We start from the raw sequence: 21,736 nt of genomic DNA, 5'->3' as shown, positions 1-21,736 counted from the left end.
CCTCGCTCAGTGGGTTGAGGATCCGGCGTTGCCATGAGCTGTACTGTAGATTACAGATGCGGCTCTGATCCTGCATTGCTGTGACTGTGGTGTAGGCCAGCAGCTGTAGCTCCAATTTGACCCCTAGCCTGGGAACCTCCATATGCCACAGGCATGGCCCTAAAAAGAAAAGACCAAAAAAAAATTTATCTAGATCCTGCCATTGGATTTTTTTAAAAAGCTTTATTGAGGTATAACTCATATGTAATTCACCCACTTAAAATATGTAGTTCAGGAGTTCCACTTGTGGTGCAGTGGAAATGAATCCAACTACCAACATGAGGACGTGGGTTTGATCCCTGTCTCGCTCAGTGGGTCGGAGATCCAGTGTTGCTGTGAGCTGTGGTGTAGGTTGCAGACATGGCTTAGATCCCTCATGGCTGTGGCTGCAGTGCAGGCTGGTGGCTATAGTTCGATGCAACCCCTAGCCTGGCAACTTCCCTATGCTTCAGGTGTCCACCTAAAAAAAAAAAAGTGTAATTGAGTATCTCCTAGTTTATTCAGAGAGTTGTGCAGTTGTTATCACAGTCAACTTTAGAACTTTTCCATCACCTCAAAAAGAAATATATCACCCCTGTATCCCTTAGCCATCACCCACAGCCCCCCATCTCCCTAAGCCTCAGACAACCACCAGGCTAATTTCTGTCTCTATAAATATGCCTACTCTGGGTGTGTCATATAAATGAAATCACATGGTATGTGGTCCTTTGTGATTAGCTTTTTTCATTTGATGTTCAATTTTCAAGGTTCATCTTTGTCACAGCACCTTATCAGCACTTCCATTTCTGTTCATTGTTGAGCAGTACTCTGTTACGTGGTTAAAACACTTATCCATTCGGCAGTTGACGGGCCTTTTGATTGTTTCCACTTTTTGGCTATAAATAATGATACTGTGAACCTTTGTTTTCAAGTTACGCTGTGGATCTGTTTTTATTTCCCTGCTGTTGGTCTTTATCCTCTGAGTTAAGTGGCTGACTTCACCTGTTCTTGGCCTTTCTTATTTCTGTCCTTTCTGTCTTTTTAGTTTCTTTTCCTCTCACCTAATCCTCCATTTGTTTGGACCTGCTCCCAGCCTCTCCTTCCGCATGAAACTTTCCCTGACTGTTCTTCCTGTCATTTACCCTGTTCTCGTCAGCCCTTGTCATCTGGTCTGTGCAGAACAGTTTAGCCCTTTATTTTACACTGTTTTAATTTTTTTCATGAAAGATAATCTTATCTAAGTGTAAAGTTGTCTAATGGGGAATATTGAATGATATGCATGGAACCATGCATAAATCGAAAATATTTTAGCTTAACAGTTATTAGGATAATACTTTAGCTTAACAGTTATTAGGATAAGATTATAGTATTAGGATTACTTTATACCATACCAATAATTTCTTCTTGGAGATATTGATATAATAACGATGTGGAGCTTGGAAGACAAAAGTGTAGATGTTTACCACAAGGTAATTTTCTATCTTCCCCCATTTGGCCAATTTATAAATTTGCGTATTTATTTGATAAAATAGAATTTAAAGCATGAAAAATGTGTTTTAGTACTAGAGGAGAGGTTGGTGACTTGTGAAGAGCCAGATAGCAAATATTTTAGGCTTTGTGGGCCATAAGGTCTCTGTTATAACAACTCAGCTCTATTGTTATGTCACAAAAAGTAGCTGGCCTCGCTCAGTGGATTGAGGATCCGACAATATGCAGATAAAAGAGACCAAAAAAAAAAAAAGCAGGTGATGATGTGTTTATACCAGATTATCAATAGCTAAAGAAATTTTGTTTTCCTTTATTTTAGCTGCAAGAAGCTCAGGATCGACATACAGAGGCTGTGAAATGTACTGAGAAGACACAGGATCACGTGCAAAAGTAAAATTTATTTATTTACTTTTTAAGCGAGAATTGCAAGGATTTTTAATATTTATTTATTTATTTATTTATTTACTTATTTATTTTGCTTTTTAGGGCTGTACCCGAGGTATATGGAGGTTTCCAGGCTAGGGGTCCAATCAGAGCCACAGCTGTCAGCCTACACCACAGCCAGAGCCACAGCAACGCAGGATCAGAGTCCCATTTTTGACCTACACCACAGCTCATGGCAACGCCAGATCCTTAACCTACTGAGTGAGGCCAGAGATCGAACCTGCAACCTCATGGTTCCTAGTCGGATTTGTTTCTGCTGCGCCCCAATGGGAACTCCCAAAAGTACAATTTAAAGCGGCACAGTGAATAATTTTCGTATATAAGTATAAAGCACATAAGCCATATAGTTTAAGAATTATGTCAGGAATGATAGTACATAATTCATCATTGTTAAGATGGGTAAAAATTTCAGCTTTGAGTTGTTTTGAAGTGTGACGTTTTCCCCAGTTACTTCTAAAATTTTGCACATTATCCACAAAACATAACTAGAAATATGGCACAATTTTCCTGAATCATCTACTTTTCAAAATTTTAAGAACTTATATAATGAACTTGCAGGTGTTTGTTCACAAATTGTGTGGTATTTTAAAAATTTATGTGTGAAAATAATTATTTTAAAATATGCATTTTAGGCTTGAAATTGAAAATGCCAAGTTAAAAGTTACAGTCAAAAAGCAAGTGGGCAAAATTGAACAGCTTCAGAAAAACCTGTTAAGTACAGGTTCGGTAAGTCAGTCTTTTAATTTCTGTCAAGCTAAAAAAGAATTTTATTTCTTTATTTCTTTATTTATTGTCTTTTGTCTTTTTAGGGCCACACCTACAGCATATGGAGGTTCCCAAGCTAGGGGTCTAATTGGAGCTGTTGCTTGCGGCCTACTCCAGAGCCAGTCTGCAACCTACACCATAGCTCACAGCATCGCCAGATCCTTAACCCACTGAGCAAGGCCAGGGATCGAACCTGCAACCTCATGGTTCCTAGTTGGATTTGTTTCCTCTGTGCCAGGTCGGGAACTCTGGAATTTTAATTTTGTTGCTGCTACTATATAAGGGTATTTTAGACAATGTGACAATACTCATAGATGAAAAGTATTTATTGTATTTATATTGTTACTACTTGCTACTAATAGCATAATTACTCTTTATAGAGGAAGTTAACTGAATTCATAAAATTAATGATTTTTGTAGTAAGATTTCTTTTTTTTTTTTGTCTTTTGTTGTTGTTGTTATTGTTGTTGTTGTTGCTATTTCTTGGGCCGCTCCCGCGGCATATGGAGGTTCCCAGGCTAGGGGTTGAATCGGAGCTGTAGCCACCGGCCTACGCCAGAGCCACAGCAACTCGGGATCCGAGCCTCGTCTGCAACCTTCACCACAGCTCACAGCAACGCCGGATCGTTAACCCACTGAGCAAGGGCAGGGACCGAACCCGCAACCTCATGGTTCCTAGTCGGATTCGTTAACCACTGCGCCATGACGGGAACTCCTGTAGTAAGATTTCTAATTAAAAAGATTGTGCTGTCCAAAGGCAGTAATTATGTATACCACATTCTATTTATTCATCTGTTAATGAACATTTGGATTTTTCCACCTTTTAGCTCTTGTTAAGAACATCAGTATAGAAATATCTGTTTGAGGAGGTCTCATCGTGGCACAGTGGTTAACGAATCCGACTAGGAACCATGAGGTTGCATCGTGGTTCAGTGGGTTAAGGATCCAGCACTGCCGTGAGCTGTGGTGTAGGTTGCAGACGTGGCTCGGATCCCGCGTTGCTGTGGCTCTGGCGTAGGTCGGCAGCTACAGCTCCGATTAGACCCCTAGCCTGGGAACCTCCATATGCCGCGGGAGCGGCCCAAGAAATGGCAAAAAGCCAAAAAAAAAAAAAGAAAGAAAGAAAAAGAAAAAAAAAGGAAATACCTGTTTGAGTCCAGAAATTTGACTAATGATTTGATCTAGCATTCTGAATTTCTCTTGTAATGTAAACCCTTGAAAATGAATTACTTTTTTTTTGGATGTGCTTGCGGCATTAGAAGATTCCAGGCCAAGGATTGAAGCCATGCCACAGAAGTGACTTGAGTCATCACAGTTACAGCTCTGGATCCTTAACCCGCTGTGCCTCAGGGGAACTCCGAGAATGAAATACTTTTTTTTTTGGTCTTTTTAGGAATGCTATATGCTTTTTAGGAATGTTATATGGAAGTTCACAGGCTAGGGGTCAAATTGGAGCTGTAGCTGCCGGCCTACACCACAGCCACCGCAACTTGGGACCCAAGCCACATCTGTGACCTACACCACAGCTAACGGCAATGCCGGATCCTTAACCCACTGAGCAAGGCAGGGATCTAACCCGAGTCCTCATGGATACTAGTCAGGTTCGTTATTGCTGAGCCATGACCAGAATTCTGAGAATGAATTACTTTTAATGTAGTTTGTTCTTTTCATCAAGAATGAATACTTGGAGTTCCCGTCGTGGCGCAGTGGTTAACGAATCCGACTAGGAACCATGAGGTTGCGGGTTCGGTCCCTGCCCTTGCTCAGTGGGTAACGATCCGGCGTTGCCATGAGCTGTGGTGTAGGTCGCAGACTTGGCTCGGATCCTGCGTTGCTGTGGCTCTGGCGTAGGCCGGTGGCTACAGCTCCGAATGGACCCCTAGCCTGGGAACCTCCATATGCCGCAGGAGCAGCCCAAGAAATAGCAAAAAAAAAAAAAAAAAAGAATGAATACTTGGAGTTCCCGTCATGGCGCAGTGGTTAACAAATCTGACTAGGAACCATGAGGTTGCGCATTCGATCCCTGCCCTTGCTTAGTGGGTTAAGGATCTAGCGTTGCCATGAGCTGTGGAGTAGGTTGCAGACGCGGCTCGGATCCTGAGTTGCTGTGTCTGTGGCGTAGGCTGGCGGCTACAGCTCTGATTTGACCCCTAGCCTGGGAACCTCCATATGCCGCGGGAGTGGCCCAAGAAATGGCAAAAAGACCAAAAAAAAAAAAAAAAGAATGAATACTAGGTCAGTATACAAGCATTTTTCTGAAAGGAGTGTTTTTTTTTCCTTTGTTGTATTTTTAAAAAAAGAAAGAAATGGCCGGTGAAAAAGTAGAAATGGCTGTTCAATCAGGGCCTTATCTAGTAACAAGTGCTCTCAGCATTGTAAGTTCAGAAACAATTTTTTTTTTCCATTCCCTTGAGTTAATCAACCTTTCAAAGATATAACGCCCAGTCTCAGAAGAGATTGCTATGTAATCCAGGATTCCACTTTATCAGTGTTTAGTGAAAACTACGTCACTATTTACCAAACAGAACAGACTTTTCCTGCCATTTATATACCCTTTGTAGGAGAAGCTTCCTGCGATTTAAACGTCAGAAGATGCATTGTGAGCCCTCTTTTGGAGCAGTGAGGTAGATGAACCTACCAACTTCTTTCAGTCGCTATAGATTCCTGCCATGTATCATACAGATATACCTATTGGGGAACTAAAACATTCTACTGACTGATCCTTCTTGTGTTCCAAGAAACCTTGAAAATTGTCTTTTCTAGACTTGTAAATTAGTCACATTGTATCAGCATACTTTTCATACAGGTGACAACACAATATGTTGATATAAAGAGTCTTACGTGAATGAAAGTGCCAGACATCCCTTTATATGGTCAAACAGAAATCTATGAAGGTATCAGAAACTGAATAATTTATAAGAATACCCACAACTGAATAAGCATATTAAAAAATAGTGAAGGATTTTCTGTAGATTCCTATAGGCATGAGTTAGGATTATGACATAGAATTATTAGCCACTTTAAGGTCTTCCAGAATCAAAAATTTAATGAGACAGCTTTTAACCAACTCACGCAGTAGCCCTGTCTTCTCTAGAAGGTTCTCATCTCATGAATCCCCAGGTCATAGGCTACCTGAGTTAAGATATTTGATCAACACAATTTTGAAGTGAAGAATCTAGATTGGGATGAAAAGAGCTCTGCCTGGCTTAAGGCTTCCAACAATATAGTTGAGTATTCACCTGAAAGGGGCATCAGAAGAAGGCTTCCCTAAAGTCAGCTCTCTGGAATAGGAACTTATTCAAGAGAAAACAAAGGCAAACAATTGATAGTCTGACCCTTGGGGGAAAATGTTCGCATTATAAAAGGAAAGCAAGACCGTACCTGCTGTTCAGTATCCTAAGGGTGAGAATGCCCCCCAAGATTAGAAAATCACACTGTACTCAAAGTAACACAATGAGAATAAACACTGCATCCTCATGGATCCTAATTGGATTTGTTACCGTTGAGCCACAATGGGAACTCCAAGGTTTTGTTTTTTGTTTTTGTTTTTTCCTATAGTGTATAGAGAAGACTTAAACTTTAAAGAGAAAAATGGCTAATAGAAAACAAGGGGAGTTCTCTTGTCATGCAGCGGGTTAAGGATCCAGCATTGTCACTGCAGTAGCTCGGGTTGCAGCTGAGGCGCAGGTTCGTTCCCTGGCCCAGGAACTTCCACATGCTATGGGCCCAGCCAAAAAAAAAAAAGAAAGAAAGGAAGAAATTGAAACCTATGCAAGAATACTTATAGAGAATAAGAGGCTTTATCTCATCCCATAGCCACGTGATCTTAAAAAAATTAATGGGAATTGCATGAGAATTTTTCAAAGGATTTTAGTAAGATAAACAAAACCTGGAGTAGGTTGACTATCAATGAAAATGTTTCTAGGGCATCTTTAGAAACTAAATCGTAAATGTAACCACTCTTTGAAAAAGACTTTATTAGGGAGTTCCCGTCGTGGCTCAGTGGTTAACAAATCCGACTAGGAACCATGAGATTTCGGTTTGATCCCTGGCCTTGCTCAGTGGGTTAAGGATCCAGAGTTGCTGTGAGCTGTGGTGTAGGTTGCAGATGTGGCTTGGATCCCGCATTGCTGTGGCTATGGTGTAGGCAGGCGGCTACAGCTTCGATTCAACCCCTAGCCTGGGAACCTCCATGTGCCGCGGGAGCAGCCCAAGAAATGGCAAAAAGACCAATAAATAAATAAATAAAATTTGAAAATAAAAAATAAAAAGTAAAATAAAAAATGATTTTGTTTAAAATTTTTTTTTCAAAGTCTGAGGATGAAAAGGAACAATTAAAGAAACTTACTGAGTTAAAACAATCTCTGGAAAGTAGTTTGGATCAAGAAATGAAGAAAAATGATGAATTAGAGAAAGAGCTTACTGGGTAAGATTTTCATATTTCAGATCTTTTCAGCTCTTCATTAATTGACTTAACTGTAATTTTACTTTATTAAAACCTAGATACAAGTTCACTTTACATATGCATTTTCATAATTCACGTAATTATCCTGTTTAAAATTTACTTTGGAAACTCAAAGTGCAGTCTGAAACTTTCAGATGCCATCTATTGTACTTACTGTGAATGCTTTCTGAAACAGTCCTAACAGTGCCTATTGCATACAGTCACTCTGCTCTTCATCATTTACCTTGAATGTTTATTTCTGCAAGATTTCTTTGCTCTTTTGGTAGTCCTTCCTTCTTTCATTTTTTAAATTTTTTATTTTTTTAGGGCCACACCTGTGGCATATGGAAATTCCCAGGCCAAGGGACGAATTGGAGCTACAGCTGCCAGCCTACGCCTCAGCCACAGCAACGCGGGATCCAAGCCTCATCTGTGACCTACGCCACAGCTGGCGGCAACTCCAGATCCTTCATCCACTGAGTGAGGCCAGGGATTGTACTCAAGACCTCGTGGATATTAGTTGGGTTCGTTACCGCTGAGCCATGATGGGAACTCCCGTTCTGCCTTTTACTACCATTGTGCTGGCAGAGATTTCTAGGTCTCTTAAAACAGTCTTCACAAGACTGTTAGACATTTTCTGCTGATTTCCTTTCTTCTAAAGCTCTGCATGGTTTTTTTCCCCTGTCAACTCAGACTCCAAAGATTCTTCTTTCTTGTTTCTTTTTTCTATTTTGAGTGAATGCCTTGGTGTTTTTTTGTGTGTCCTTTCTTTTCTTTTTGTAGGCTGTGATCAGTAGGTACCAAAATAAATTTTTATATCTTTTCAAAACATTCATATATAAGTATGCTCTTCCTCACCTTGGATAATTATCTCTGGTGTATTGGTAACATTTAAGAATAGGCTAATATTTCGTATTAACATATTAAAATGATAATTATAAGAACTCTATAATAAATATAATACATATGTATGTATAACTACACTTTACCTATCATATATGTTATAAAATTCTTCATATTATTTATCTAAGATTATAATTTAGTTACTATGCTTTCAAACAATATTAGAACAAAAGAGAAAGAATATTAATTTATAGGTTTGTTTATATTATATGATAGAACATATATCTATTTAAGTAATTATTAAATATTTTACTCTTAAAGAACCTGACTTACTCATTCTGTACATTTCTGCAGATTTAAGGAACTCTTAAAAATGACAAGAAGGAAGTTAAATGAATATGAAAGTGGAGAGTTTAATTCCCCTGGCGATTTAAAAACCAATCAAATTGAAATGGATATTCAGATTAATCTGCTAAAACATAAGGTAATTTTTAATCAGTTTTGGGACCCCACAATCACTTAATTTGGGAAAATGTAAATCACTCAATGCTTTGAGCAGTGAAACACAGATTTTCCTGTTAATTTTGTGAGCCACACGAGAAGTCCAAATTTTTCTGTTAATTTTATAGACTTAATACGAGTTAAAAAAAAAAAGCAGTTTTTCCTCTTAGAAAGGGCATACTGTTGACTTTTTTAATATCTTGAACCCTGGCCAGTGATCTGAAGCTGAACAGCACACCATTACCGACCTTAAAGCATCAGCTGTTTTTTGGTGATGGCTTTATTGAAATATAAAAAATTAATTAATTAATTTTTGTTTTTATGGCCACACCTGCAGCATAGGGTGTTTCCCAGGCTAGGGGTCTGATGGGAGCTGTAGCTGCCGACCTACAATGCCACAGCTCAGTGCAGCACCAGATCCTTAACCCACTGAGCAAGGCCAGGGATTGAACCTACAACCTCATGGATCCTAGTCGGGTTCATTAACCTCTGAGCCACGAAAGGAACTCCTAAAATATTAATTTAAATTGTGCAGTTCAGTGACTTTTAGTATATTCAAAGAGTTATACAGTTATCACCACAATTAATTTTAGAACATTTTTATCACCCTAAAAAGAAACCCTATTCCTTTTAGCCAATACCCTGTGCCAGTTTCCCCTTCCCCACTCTTCCCAGACCTAGGGACCCACTGCTCTACTCCTTGTCTCTATAATAGGATTTGCCTGTTCTGGACATTTCGCATCAATAGAGTCACACAATAGGGGCTCCTTTCTGGCTACCTTCTTTCCTTTCGTGTATTTTCAAGGTACATCTATTCTGTAGCATATATCAATACTTCATTTCTTTTTATTGCTGAATACTATTCCATTTTATAGACATACACATTTTATTTATCCATTCATCATTTGATGGATCTTTGGTTTGTTTCCACTTTTTTGCTGTTGTTCATAATGCGTCTGTGAACATTTATGTACAAGTTTTGGTGTTAACATATGTTTTCATTTCATTTGGGAATATACTCAAGACTGAAATTGCTGTATTGTATGCTAACTCTCTTTAGCCTTTTGAGTAATCACCATACTGTTTTCCAGAGTGGCTGCACCATTTTATGTTGTTATCTGAAGTATATAAGCATTTCAGTTTCTATATATGCCTGTCAACACTTAGCATTGCCTATCTTTTTGATTATAGCCATCCTAGTAGGTGTGAAGTGACATCTCATTTTGGTTTTGATTTGCATTTTTCTGATAACTAATAACATTGAGGATCTTTTCATGTATTCAATTATCCATTTGTGTATCTTCTTGGAAGAACTGCTTATTCAACTTCTTGCCCATTTTAAAATTGGATTTTCTTTTTACTATTGAATTGAAAATCTTTTTTTGTCTCCTTGATAGAGATCTTTTACCAGATTCGAGATTCTCAAGTATTTTCTCCCATTCAGGAGCTTGTCTTTTCACCTTCTTTTTTTTTTTTGTCTTTTTGTCCTGATGGTTCCTGTAAATATATAAACCACCTCAAAACCTAGTGGCTCAAAACAGCATTTACTTTGTTCATAAATCTACGTTTAGGCAAGGCTCAGGGAGACCAGCTCATTTCTCCTCCACTGGAAGGTGGGGACCAGAGTTACAGAAAGGCCTGTTCATTCGCATGTCTGGCTATGGAGCTGGCTTTGGGTGGGCCCAGTGGCTGGGGCAGTCAGCTGGGACACAGCCATACATGGGAAGTCCCTGTTTGGCCTGGGCTTACTCACAACGTGGTGGCTGGTTCTAAGGCGGAACCTCCCTCCAGAGTATAAGGTGGAAGCTATCATTTAGCCTTAGAAATCACACAGCAGTTCCCCCATATTTTATCCACTGGAAATCAGTTACGGAGGCCAGCACATGTTGAAGGGGAGTAAATTTCATGGGAGAAGTGTCACAGCATATGTAGACATGTTTAAAAACCATATCTACTCACTTTGTCTTACCAAATCATCATGTCTAAAGGAGAGTAGTTCTTCCCATCTCAGTATAACTGAGATTCCAGCGAGGTGTTTTTTTTTTTTTTTTCTTGTCTTTTTAGAGCTGAACCCCCCACATATAGAGGTTCTCAGGCTAGGGGTTGAATTGAAGCTGTAGCCACTGGCCTACACCACAACCACAGCAATGCGGGATCCAAGCTGCGTCTGTGACCTACACCACAGCACAGGGCAATGCCTGATCCTTAACCCACTGAGCAAGGCCAGGGATTGAACCTGCATCCTCATGGATTCTAGTCAGATTTGTTTCTGTTGAGCCTTGGTGGGAACTCCTGGTTTGTTTTTGTTTAGTATGTTCTCTTATTTTCTGGAAAGTAACAAAGAATTTCAAAAGTTGAGGCAATATTTGGTTCAGGAAACTATGTGGATCATCTCACTAAACTTTTACACTGGAAGACGTGATTTCTCCTTAACACTGCGAATTATTTCTCCTTGGAATGCAATTCAAATTAGCGTAAAATATTTGTAGTTCAGAAAAAGGCTTATGGCATTAGAATCCATGGTTAGAAGATTCATTAGAGTCTTATTTTCAAAGTCTTATTTTGCGAGGCATTTATTAACTCATCTCTAAAGAATTCCATATGATATCCCTAAAACTTCTTTAAAAGTCATGGAGAGTTGGAGTTCCCGTTGTGGAACAGTGGTTAATGAATCCGACTAGGAACCATGAGGTTGGGGGTTCGGTCCCTGCCCTTGCTCAGTGGGTTAAGGATCTGGCGTTGCCGTGAGCTGTGGTGTAGGTTGCAGATGCGGCTTGGATCCCGCATTGCTGTGGCTCTGGCGTAGGCCAGCGGGTACAGCTCCGATTGGACCCCTAGCCTGGGAACCTCCATATGCTGCGGGAGCAGCCCAAGAAATAGCAAAAAGACCAAAAAAAAAAAAAAAAGTCATGGAGCGTTAAGATGAGGGGGAAGTATTAAAAGACTTTCTACTAAGAGATGCTGTATAGTCATTTTATAGAGGAAATACATGAAATAATTATAGAAAAATAAAAGTATAAAATTAAGTGTAAATGGGAGTTCCCATCGTGGCTCAGTGGTTAACGAATCTGACCAGGAGCCATGAGGTTGCAGGTTCGATCCCTGGCCTTGCTCAGCGGGTTAAGAATCCGGTTTTGCCGTGATCTGTGGTGTAGGTCGCAGACACGGTTTGGATCCCGCATTGCTGTGGCTGTGGTGTAGGCCAGTGGCTACAGCTCTGATTTGACCCCTAACCTGGGAACCTCCATATGCTGCAGCAGCAGCCCAAGAAATGGCAAAAGACAAAAAGACAAAAAAAAAATTAAGTGCAAATGTTGTATAATAACTTATTTTTGTGACTCTTGGTGGTTTGAACTTTTTTCTTGATTTTCTGAGTTATTCAAGATCTACATTCTATAATACAGAGACCATTTTATTATAACTGAATTTATTTCAGAATTTGATACTGGCTTTGCATCAGAATGTTCTCATTCTCCCTCCCTCATAACACTGTATTATTTAATTCCTGCAGATTGATGATCTGACAGCAAAACTGGAAACTGCCTCTTCAAAATGTCTACATCTGGATACCAAAAATCAAGTTCTTCAACAGGAATTATTATCTATGAAAGTAATGCAAAAGAAATGTAAAAAACTAGAGAAGAATAAAACAAAGTTGGAACAAGAAGTAGTAAACCTCAAAAGTCACATAGAAATGAATACGGTAGAACGCAGCCAAGTAGAGCAGTATAAACGGGAGATTGAAGAAAGAGCAAGACAGGAGTTAGTAGAAAAATTAAAAGAAGTCAACTTATTTCTGCAGGTTAATTGATCTGTTATGTGCTTTAATTCTCTTCACTCTAAATTATATCTTGGATACAGTTTATGAGTTTCCTCTACTTAAAACGGTTTTGTAGATTTCTGAAAGGAAGATGGCATTCATTTCTCTAAAATATTTGTTTCCATCATTATTCTCACTGTTGATCTTTTAGATTAGAATGATTCATGCTTAGAGAATCACACCAATTGGTATGAAAAACAAAGACTAATAGGAGGAATAGAAGATAATTGTGATTTAAAAATTATACCATACTCTTGGATTACTCTTAAATGGTATTGTTCAATTTTTAAAATTTTAAATCAATCCTGTTATTCTTTCTATTATCAGATCACTGTGAATATAAGAATGATTCAACTTTAAATGTATAATTCAGATTTAATTCAGTTGACATTGATGATAAATATTTTAAAGTTCAGCTACCTCCCCCCCATATACAGTTGTTTCCTAAATCATTGACTACAAACTAAAGGGAATAAATATAATTACTCAGGTTATAATTATTTTTAAAATGTATCCTTTTAATTTGCTTAAGGCACAAGCAGCATCTCAAGAAAACTTAGAGCAGTTATGGGAGAATAATTATGCTTCAATAAGAAGTCAGATGGAACTTAGAATTAAAGATCTAGAATCTGAACTCTCCAAAATGAAATCTTTTCAAGAATATTCTGATAAAACAGAATTGGAAAAATATAAGCAACTCTATCTAGAAGAAGTAAAACTTGGAAAGTCACTGGCAAATAAACTAAACAAGTAAGTTAAAACATAGAGTCATAAGCTATGTGTTTTTGAAGCTTTGGGATTGAGATAGAAATATTATAAAATTTCTTGTTGAAATCACCAAAAATAAAAACATTAACGAATTTAATTATTTTTTGGAAGATGACACCTTAAACTGAAAGGGTCACCTTCTGGCTTTTGGTAAATTTACTTTCTTTCTTTTTTTTTTTTTTTTGTCTTTTTGCCATTTCTTGGGCTGCTCCTGCGGCATATGGAGGTTCCCAGGCTAGGGGTCCAATTGGAGCCGTAGCCACCAGCCTACGCCAGAGCCACAGCAACATGGGATCTGAGCTGCATCTGCAACCTACACCACAACTCACGGTAACGCCAGATCCTTTAACCCACTGAGCAAGGCCAGGGACCAAACCCGAAACCTCATGGTTCTTAGTCGCATTCGTTAACCACTGCGCCACGACGGGAACTCCAATTTACTTTCTTGATTATAATGTTTGGTATCATCACTAGAGGGTGCCCTGAGCCAAACTCAGCTTGTATCCTTTTAAGTTTTTCTGCTTGCTCTGCAGAAAGCCTTGCTTGTGAAATAGGGGGAAATTATCATGGGGAGAAGGGCCGTATACTTCACATAGTGGCTAAAAATAATACAGTGGCCTGCTTGAGGAGGTGTGTGGAAGACTGAAAGGGCAGATCCCACCTCCAGGACTTTGGTGATAATGTTATAAGCTACAGGTTTCCTGGAGTTCCCCTTGTGGCTCGGTGGAAATGAATCTGGTGTCGATAAGGACACAGGTTCAATCCCTGGCCTCGCTCAGTGGGTTAAGGATCCAGCGTTGGCCATGAGCTGTGGTGTAGGTCGAAGAGTTGGTTCGGATCTGGCGTTGCTGTGGCATAGGTGGGCAGCTATAGCTCCAATTTAACCCCTATCTTGGAACCTCCATATGCTTCAGGGGTGGCCCTGTAAAAAAAAAAAGACCGGAAAAAAAAAAAGAAATTAATGTAATTTGCATTTTGCCATCTTCACAGGACTAATGAGAGGCTGGCCGAGATCAGTGCCAAGCTTCTGGTGGAGAAAGAGCAGAACAGATCGTTACTCCACACTCTTACTACAAGGCCAGTCCTGGAGCCGCCTTGTGCTAGAAATCTTAATAATGGTTTAATGTTCAATAGGAATCTTACTCCGAGAGAAAACTTAGTGATTTCTACCTCAAGTCCACGCCCTTCAAATGACAGCATAGAGACTTACTTGACCAAGGTAGGTACATCATCCTTTCTTCCATGGGCTTCAGATTTCTGATATAATTCTTGGTTATTTTCTTGTTTGTTCGTTTTGTCTTTTTTTTAGGGCCACACTTGTGACACATGGATGTTCCCAGGGTAGGGGTTAAATCGGAGCTGTAGCTGCCAGCCTACACCACAGCCACAGCAACACAGGATCCGAGCCATGTCTGCAGCCTACACCATAGCTCATAGCAATGGCAGATCCTTAACTCACTGATCGAGGCCAAGGATTGAACCTGTGTCCTCACAGATACTGGTCAGATTGGTTTCTGCTGAGACACAATGGGAACTCCATAATTCTTGGTTTTAGTTGGTGAACTTCTGAGTTGTTTATTTGACTTATGCACACTAAGTAAAAGCCATAATTATTTGTGCTAATAAAGGAGATAAATTTTGTATCTTTTTTAAGTCCCTAAGTTCTCACTTTTTTTTTTTTTTTTTGCCATTTCTTGGGCCGCTCCTGTGGCATATGGGATGTTCCCAGGCTAGGGGTCGAGTCGGAGCTGTAGCTGCCAGCCTACGCCACAGCCACAGCAACGCAGGATCCGAGCCACGTCTGCAGCCTACACCACAGCTCACGGCAACACCGGATCCTTAACCCACTGAGCAAGGGCAGGGATCGAACCCACAACCTCATGGTTCCCAGTCGGATTCGTTAACCACTGCGCCACGACGGGAACTCCCTAAGTTCTCATTTTTTAAGAGATAGCTATCATTACTTTATTCAATAAATGTAACTAATTGACAAATTTTAAGTTTCTTGAACAGCTGCATTTAAATTCTGTTTGAGAAATTAAATATTATTGCCAAATAACCAGACATACTTTCAGATGGTTGGCATACTTTCTAATTGATTTCAGTTTGGTGATGGTTCAGAGTAATTTTCAAGTTTTGCTGCATCCCAGTTTTTCTACACCTAAGCGTAAGTTTGAATGATTGGCATCCAAATGCTTAACCACATATGGATGTTTTTTACTTAATGAACCTAAGGTAAATCCTTTTCATGAATTAAGTAAACTTCTAACACTAAAATAAAAGATTTAGTTCCCGTTGTGGCTTAATGTTGTCACATTATTCATTTTCTAAGCCCTCTCTATAAGCCTGTTGTAAGAAAGATGTTATGCGGGGAGTTCCTGTCATGGCGCAGAGAAATCAAATCCGACTAGGAACCATGAGGTTGCGGGTTCAATCCCTGGCCTTGCTTGGTGGGTTAAGGATCCAGCATTGCTGTGAGCTGTGGTGTAGGTCGCAGACATGGCTCGGATCTGGTGTTGCTCTGGCATTGGCAGGGGCCAGCAGCTGTAGCTCCAGTTGGACGCCTAGCCTGGGAACCTCCATATTCTGTGGGTGTGGCCCTAAAAAGACAAAAGACCAAAAAAAAAAAAAGATGTTATGAAAAATGACCTGAAAATATTGGGAAGTATGTTAGCCAAAAAAATTTGTCTTGATACCTACATTTTATAAGGGCACTATCATGTTATCATATCCCAGAGTGTTATGTTCAGTACACTATTTTAGACCCTGTTTAATGTGAGGATGTGTTTTATAAGAAAAATTTTTTAAAGAATATAGTAGGTGGAGACACTTATAATATAGTTTGAAATATTCCTACACATTTCAAAATTAAGTAGATAGCTATCATTAGATGTTTCCAAAAACTTGCCCTAATTTTTAGAATGGAAACAAAGTTATAAAGAATTATATATTTTCCTGTTTCTAATTCTAGATAGTCATGAGTCAGAAACCCAGTTTGATAACTCTAGCCCCTCTTTTTCCTTTCTGAAGAAGCAGATTTTTTTTTGCTAATAGAATTTTCACATGACATTACAACATAATCCCTTTTTTCATTTTATGTATTTAAGATTCTGTGTCAAAAAAAATTATTTCCATATATGGAGTTTCCGTTGTGGAACATTGGAAACGAATCCAACTAGGAACCATGAGGTTGCGGGTTCGATCCCTGGCCTTGCTCAGTGGGTTAAGGATCCAGTGTTGCCGTCAGCTGTGGTATATGTCGCAGATGCGGCTTGGATTCTGTGTTGCTGTGGCCGTGGTGTAGGCTGGCTGTAGCTCCAATTTGATCCCTAGCCTGGGAATCTTTGTATGCTGTGGGAGTGGCCCTAAAAAGGAAAAAAAAGAAAAAAGAAAAAAAAAATTTATTACCACAGGAGTTCATGGGGTAGTGGAAATGAATCCCACTAGAAACCATGAGGTTGCAGGTTCGATCCCTGGCCTCACTCAGTGGGTTAAGAATCCCAAATTGCTGTGAGCTGTGGTGCAGTTTGCAGATGTGGCTCGGATCTGGTGTTGCTGTGGCTGTGGTGTAGGCCGGCAGCTGCAGCTCTGATTAGACCACTAGTCTGGGAACTTCCATATGCCACGTGCTGCGAATGCGACCCTAAAAAGGCCAAAAAAAAAAAAAAAAGAAAAAGAAAAAGAAACTATTACCATAGGACATACCTTAAAATTTTAATTTTGGAGTTCCCATTGTGGCTCAGTGGTAATAAACCTGACTAGTATCCATGAGGATGTGGGTTTGATCCCTGGCCTTGCTCGGTGGGTTAAGGATTTGGCCTTGCTGTGAGCCGTGGTATAAGTCATAGGCTTGGCTAGGATCCAACAGTGCTGTGGCTGTAGCATAGGCTGGAAGCTGTAGCTACAATTTCATCCCTAGCCTGGGAACTTCCATATGCCATGTGCAGCCCTAAAAAGCAAAACAAAAAAAAAATTTAGTTTTATGAAATTGCAAGAATGGAAAGCTCATTTTAAGGAAAAATCCATTAATTAAACTTTAATAAAGGGCCCTTTTTCTAAGAGTAGCAAAGTAATGCATTCAGTGTAAAATGCCACTTGAATTGTTTAAACTTCTTTGTCCCAGAAAGATCAAGCATCACCCTCTAAAGTTATGTATATTCAATAGACCAACATTTATTGTACTTTTTATCAGATTAATTTAAATAGGGTTACAGGGTTACATGTGTATGTTCTGTATTATCTAAAATCAAAGTAAGTAGGACTTTATTTTATTTGTATGATTATTTCTCTACTTGAGCAATCCCCAAGTTAAGTCTAGTCTCTAAAGGTATTATTTAAAGGCCACGTTTCATAAGCTATATATCATTCATATGATAATGTCTCTTGTTTCGCTTAAACATTGTAAATAATATTTGACTTATTTCAGATGCAGCAGGAGTTGCAAAAGAATATAACTAGAGAACTAGCAGAAGGTATGTTGTCAAAATTTATGAATTAAATACAGACTTTGATTTCTGAAATCAACTGTAAATAGGAAATGGCAGTTCTTTCCATTGTTTGGATAACAGATACAATATTAAAATATTTTCTTCTTATACATATCTCATGAAAAATGTGAAAGCATACATATCCATAATGAAAAATATACTTATTCCTCATTTATTCAGCATGTTCCATAGTTTTAAAAAAAATCTCAAAAAGTCTATGTATTTCTCTTTCTTTCTGGCTGTATCCTTCCTCTGCTTCTGCCATCCCCATGGACCTGTCAACCTGCACACTGACACTGTTTGCAGAAAACAGGGGGTTCACCGACTTCTCAAGTTTCTCGTAGTGATTAAGGCCAAAAAACCCAGCCTCAGAGTTCATGCAGTTCATGCAGCTGTCACTTGGTGGGTGACATTTGAATTTCCTGTCATTGACTTTGTCATTGGTTTACCTTTTGCCCTCGGGAAAAATTCCAAATTCCTTAACATGGAATAAAAACACTCAAATCAGTTTGGTTTTTGCCAAAGTATTCAGTCTTGTCTCTCTACCACCCTTCTCTGCCCCTTTCCTCTGGCATCCAGTCAAACAGACAGCATACAATTCCAGACAGCTCTTCCTCACCTCCGCTCTTTGTGTTGGCTTCTTCCCTCCATTTCCCATACTTTTTCCTTGTCCTTCAGGCATCTACTTCCGTGTCACCTCCACCAAAAAGCTGACAATATTGACACCAAGCTGCATGTCCCTTCTGAGTGTTCAAGTCGTGTCCTCCTTTGTACTTGTCATAGGACTTGATAACTTTATTTATTTAAAAAATTATTTTTTTTTGCAAGCAAAATCTCTATTAAAGGAAAGCAAATAGCTCCCAGGGCTGCTGTGGGAGGCGGGGAGAAGAGCCCTTAGGACTTGACAACTTTAAAAAAAATGCACAACCTGAAAGTTGAGAGTTAAGTTTTATCTGGGGCAAAATTAGGATGTAAGCCCAGGAGACAGCATCTCAGGTAGCCCTGAGAAAATCACTCCAAGGTGGCGAGGCGGGGAGCTAGGATATACAGGCTGGGAACAAAAGATTACGGAAAACCAGATATCTCAAGTTAAGGAACTCTGTGCGTTTCTGTGGGCAGATGTAAAGGCCTGGCCTTACTGGAATCACTCCTTTGATGTGCACCTCAGCTATGGGGCCAGTATTCTTTCTTTGCTGAATTTTTTCAGAGCTCACTGGCTCACCCTTGGGAGTGGCTCCACTCACAGATGACTGTGACATCTTTTTGTTTTTAAAGAGTAGCCCGGGCAGTGGCATTTCAAATAGCTCTTGAAACACTGCTCCAAGAGGCAGGGGGAAATAACATGGGTGTATATGGGATAAAGGCGAGCGGGGAGGTGCATGCAGCCGTACACACGTTTTACAACTTTGCTTCTGGGCTTGGGAGGGTTACTACTGGTCACAAGGAGCAGACTTCACCATGAAGGATTTTAGTGTTTTTCCAGATATGAGAAGATGCAAGAAGTGGGCTCATAAAGTCTTCTCTGAAAAATACCTGACTATCTGAAGACCTGTTCTTCCAGTTTTCCCAGAGCGGAGTGCCTCACTCCCCATCTCAACCCTGAGCTCTGCTCAGGGGTTGTGGGTCGGCAGCTGCAGTGGCTCATGAGTTAACCCATGTAGAGGCTGATGGCAAGTGCCAAGCTCCAGTTCACAGACTCATGACTCTGTATGGAAATTGCCTGTTCATCTGGTTTTCCAGTTTGTAGTATGTGGCCCTCTAGGGTGGACTGTGTCACCTTCCGCTTGTCATTCCCGTGCTGGTCACAGAACCTTAGCAGATGGCTGTTGAGTAAATGAATGAGGAATGAGAAAACCGGAAGATCTGATATTCGGCCTTGGGAGCAGTTAGCTTGGCATGCAGCCATGGGCAAATGATAAAAGAGTCATCTTGTATTTTGTGTTGTAGTCATATATAGATATTTTTCATTCTTCTTAACACTTAGAAAGATCTCAGCTATTCTTATATTTAGTTAACTAGGAATTACTTTAGATTAAGAATATCATTCTTTCTTTTTCTCTCCAGCGGCTGCTGAATTTGAATCTGGAATCTGTAGAACTTCTCCTCTAGGATCTACTGATGATCTAGTTTTGAAAACATCTCAAGAATATGTACAGATTTTGAAGAAAAATTATATGCTATGAAAGATAAATAGTAAACATTTATCTACTGGACTGTTTACGTAACATTTTAGTTGTTTTCCCTTAATTAAGATGTGAAAATCTTTATGAAAGGAAAATATTTTTGTATCTTATATGTAAGATGAGAATTTATATAGTACTTTAAACCATGTTTTCTGCATCTGACTTACTTTTAAGCAGATTTTGTGAATAAAAACCAGCACTGTTGAGTTTTACATAGTCCAACTCAGCCCGGATACCAGCAGTTTAATCAGCCCCCAAACAATCAAGGCTGTCATTAATATTTAGCAGTGTTGATTAGATAGCTTTCTTATAGTTTTCAGTTTTTATCGCTATGTATAGACCTAAAAATTTAGACATTATTTGAATATAGTACTCCTGTGGATATTGTCAATGTTTTCCTGTATTACAATTGTTATAGAGTCATTAAAACTCACTCTATATAACTTTAAACACTAACACATAGATCTTTCCTCATGGAGCAATAAGATTTGACTAATGCTTTTTACCTTTTCTATTTATTTTTTTAAATTTACTTTTTGGAAACAGTTTTAAAATTAGAAAAGTTCTGAGCACCTGACTCAAACAGACATCATCACAAAACTACCATATCTCCCATATATTCCCCTAAGGTACCGTTTATCTTTCCCAAGAGTCATTTGTTCTCCCATAAGCACTTTCTCTCCCCCACTACCAAGAAGTCATTTATTTTTCCGAAAATGCCTTTCTCATACTCTTTGCCACTTACTACATAGTATGTAAACCCCAGATTCTAGCCATTTCTTCAAATCACATTTCTTTGTGAACACCTACATGAAGACATACATTAAATGTTTTTTCGCAGGGTAATCTGTTTTTGTCACTTTAATTTGCAGATTCCCGATTACTGCACCTAAGAGGGTAGAGGAGATGTTTTCCCTCCCAACAAGTCCAAGAGCAAAAGTTTTAATAATTCTTACTTACATCCTCTGTTCCCTTTTCTTTCTGTCCTCTCGGTGTACTTGGCAAAACGCCTGCTACACAAGAGATTGAGTCTCATTTTCCCCCTTGCCTTCACCCAGACACCTGTGTGCTGCTGACAAAAATCACACACCTGCCCAATGAGCCAAGTACTCTTATTTGCATGTTCTTTCTTCAGGTAATGATTTAAAATTTCTTCTCTCCGGAATTCCCATTGTGGTGCAGCAGAAAAGAATCCGACTAGGAACCATGAGGTTGTGGGTTTGATCCCTGGCCTCGCTCTTTGGGTTGGGGATCTGGTGTTGCCATGAGCTGTGGTGTAAGCTGCAGATGCGGCTTAGGTCCTGAGTTGCTTTGGCTGTGCCGTAGGCCAGCAGCTGCAGCTCCGATTAGATCCCTAGCCTGAGCACCTCCATATTCTGTGGGTGCAGCCCTAAAAAATAATAATAAATAAGATAAAATAAAATTTCCTCTCTCTAAACTTCTCACCCTGTTTCTCCCCTCTCGCTTGTACCAGTCTTATGTCCCATGACAAACTCCTAGCCACATTTGCCTGTTTCCTCATTGACAGTCCCCACCAACTCCAGGAGGTCTTCTCCATCCCTCCGTTCCTTTGAAAATATTCCGAAGTCACTGATGATTCCATTTGCTAAATCAAGGTGATACCTTTTCAGTCCTTTTCTAACTGAATTTCTCATTCCTCTTGGCATTCTGTACAGTGACCCGCTTGACATTTTCTCCTTTTGGCTGGGGCTTTGCTTTTTTTATATATCTTATTTTTTAGAGTTTAACTCTAATTATTTTTTTTTTCTTTTTTTTTTTTGGTCTTTTTGTCTTTTCTTGGGCCACATCCGAGGCATATGGAGGTTCCCAGGCTAGGGGTCTAATTGGAGCTATAGCCACCGGCCTACGCCAGAGCCACAGCAACTCGGGATCTGAGCCGCATCTGCAACCTACACCACAGCTCACAGCAACGCTGGATCCTTAACCCACTGATCGAGGCAAGGGATCGAACCTG

The 21,736-nt window shown here is 39.6% G+C and overlaps 1 protein-coding gene across 4 annotated transcripts in view; it reads left to right on the top strand.

The window, feature by feature from the left end:
* The window catches only part of LOC125112613 (ankyrin repeat domain-containing protein 26-like), a 96,256-nt gene extending 76,108 nt beyond the window's left edge, over positions 1 to 20,148 (top strand). For 2 of the 4 annotated variants that reach the window (XM_047754928.1, XM_047754927.1), the window contains 9 exons: positions 1,826 to 1,896; positions 2,583 to 2,676; positions 7,029 to 7,141; positions 8,357 to 8,486; positions 12,015 to 12,305; positions 12,856 to 13,073; positions 14,082 to 14,310; positions 17,518 to 17,563; positions 19,643 to 20,148. In XM_047754928.1, the coding sequence (XP_047610884.1) occupies positions 1,826 to 1,896; positions 2,583 to 2,676; positions 7,029 to 7,141; positions 8,357 to 8,486; positions 12,015 to 12,305; positions 12,856 to 13,073; positions 14,082 to 14,310; positions 17,518 to 17,563; positions 19,643 to 19,761 (1,311 nt within the window). In that variant the 3' untranslated portion in view covers positions 19,762 to 20,148. Of the gene's footprint in view, positions 1 to 1,825; positions 1,897 to 2,582; positions 2,677 to 5,276; positions 5,340 to 7,028; positions 7,142 to 8,356; positions 8,487 to 12,014; positions 12,306 to 12,855; positions 13,074 to 14,081; positions 14,311 to 17,517; positions 17,564 to 19,642 lie in introns of those variants that run through there. The other 2 variants (XM_047754929.1, XM_047754930.1) reach the window with 2 other exon arrangements.
* Positions 20,149 to 21,736: the final 1,588 nt, after the last annotated feature.

This window comes from Phacochoerus africanus, chromosome 12, assembly GCF_016906955.1.
Source record: "Phacochoerus africanus isolate WHEZ1 chromosome 12, ROS_Pafr_v1, whole genome shotgun sequence".
NCBI lineage: Eukaryota > Metazoa > Chordata > Mammalia > Artiodactyla > Suidae > Phacochoerus > Phacochoerus africanus.
Note: the sequence above shows the minus strand (reverse complement) of the source record. Positions and strands in the feature narration are given on the sequence as shown.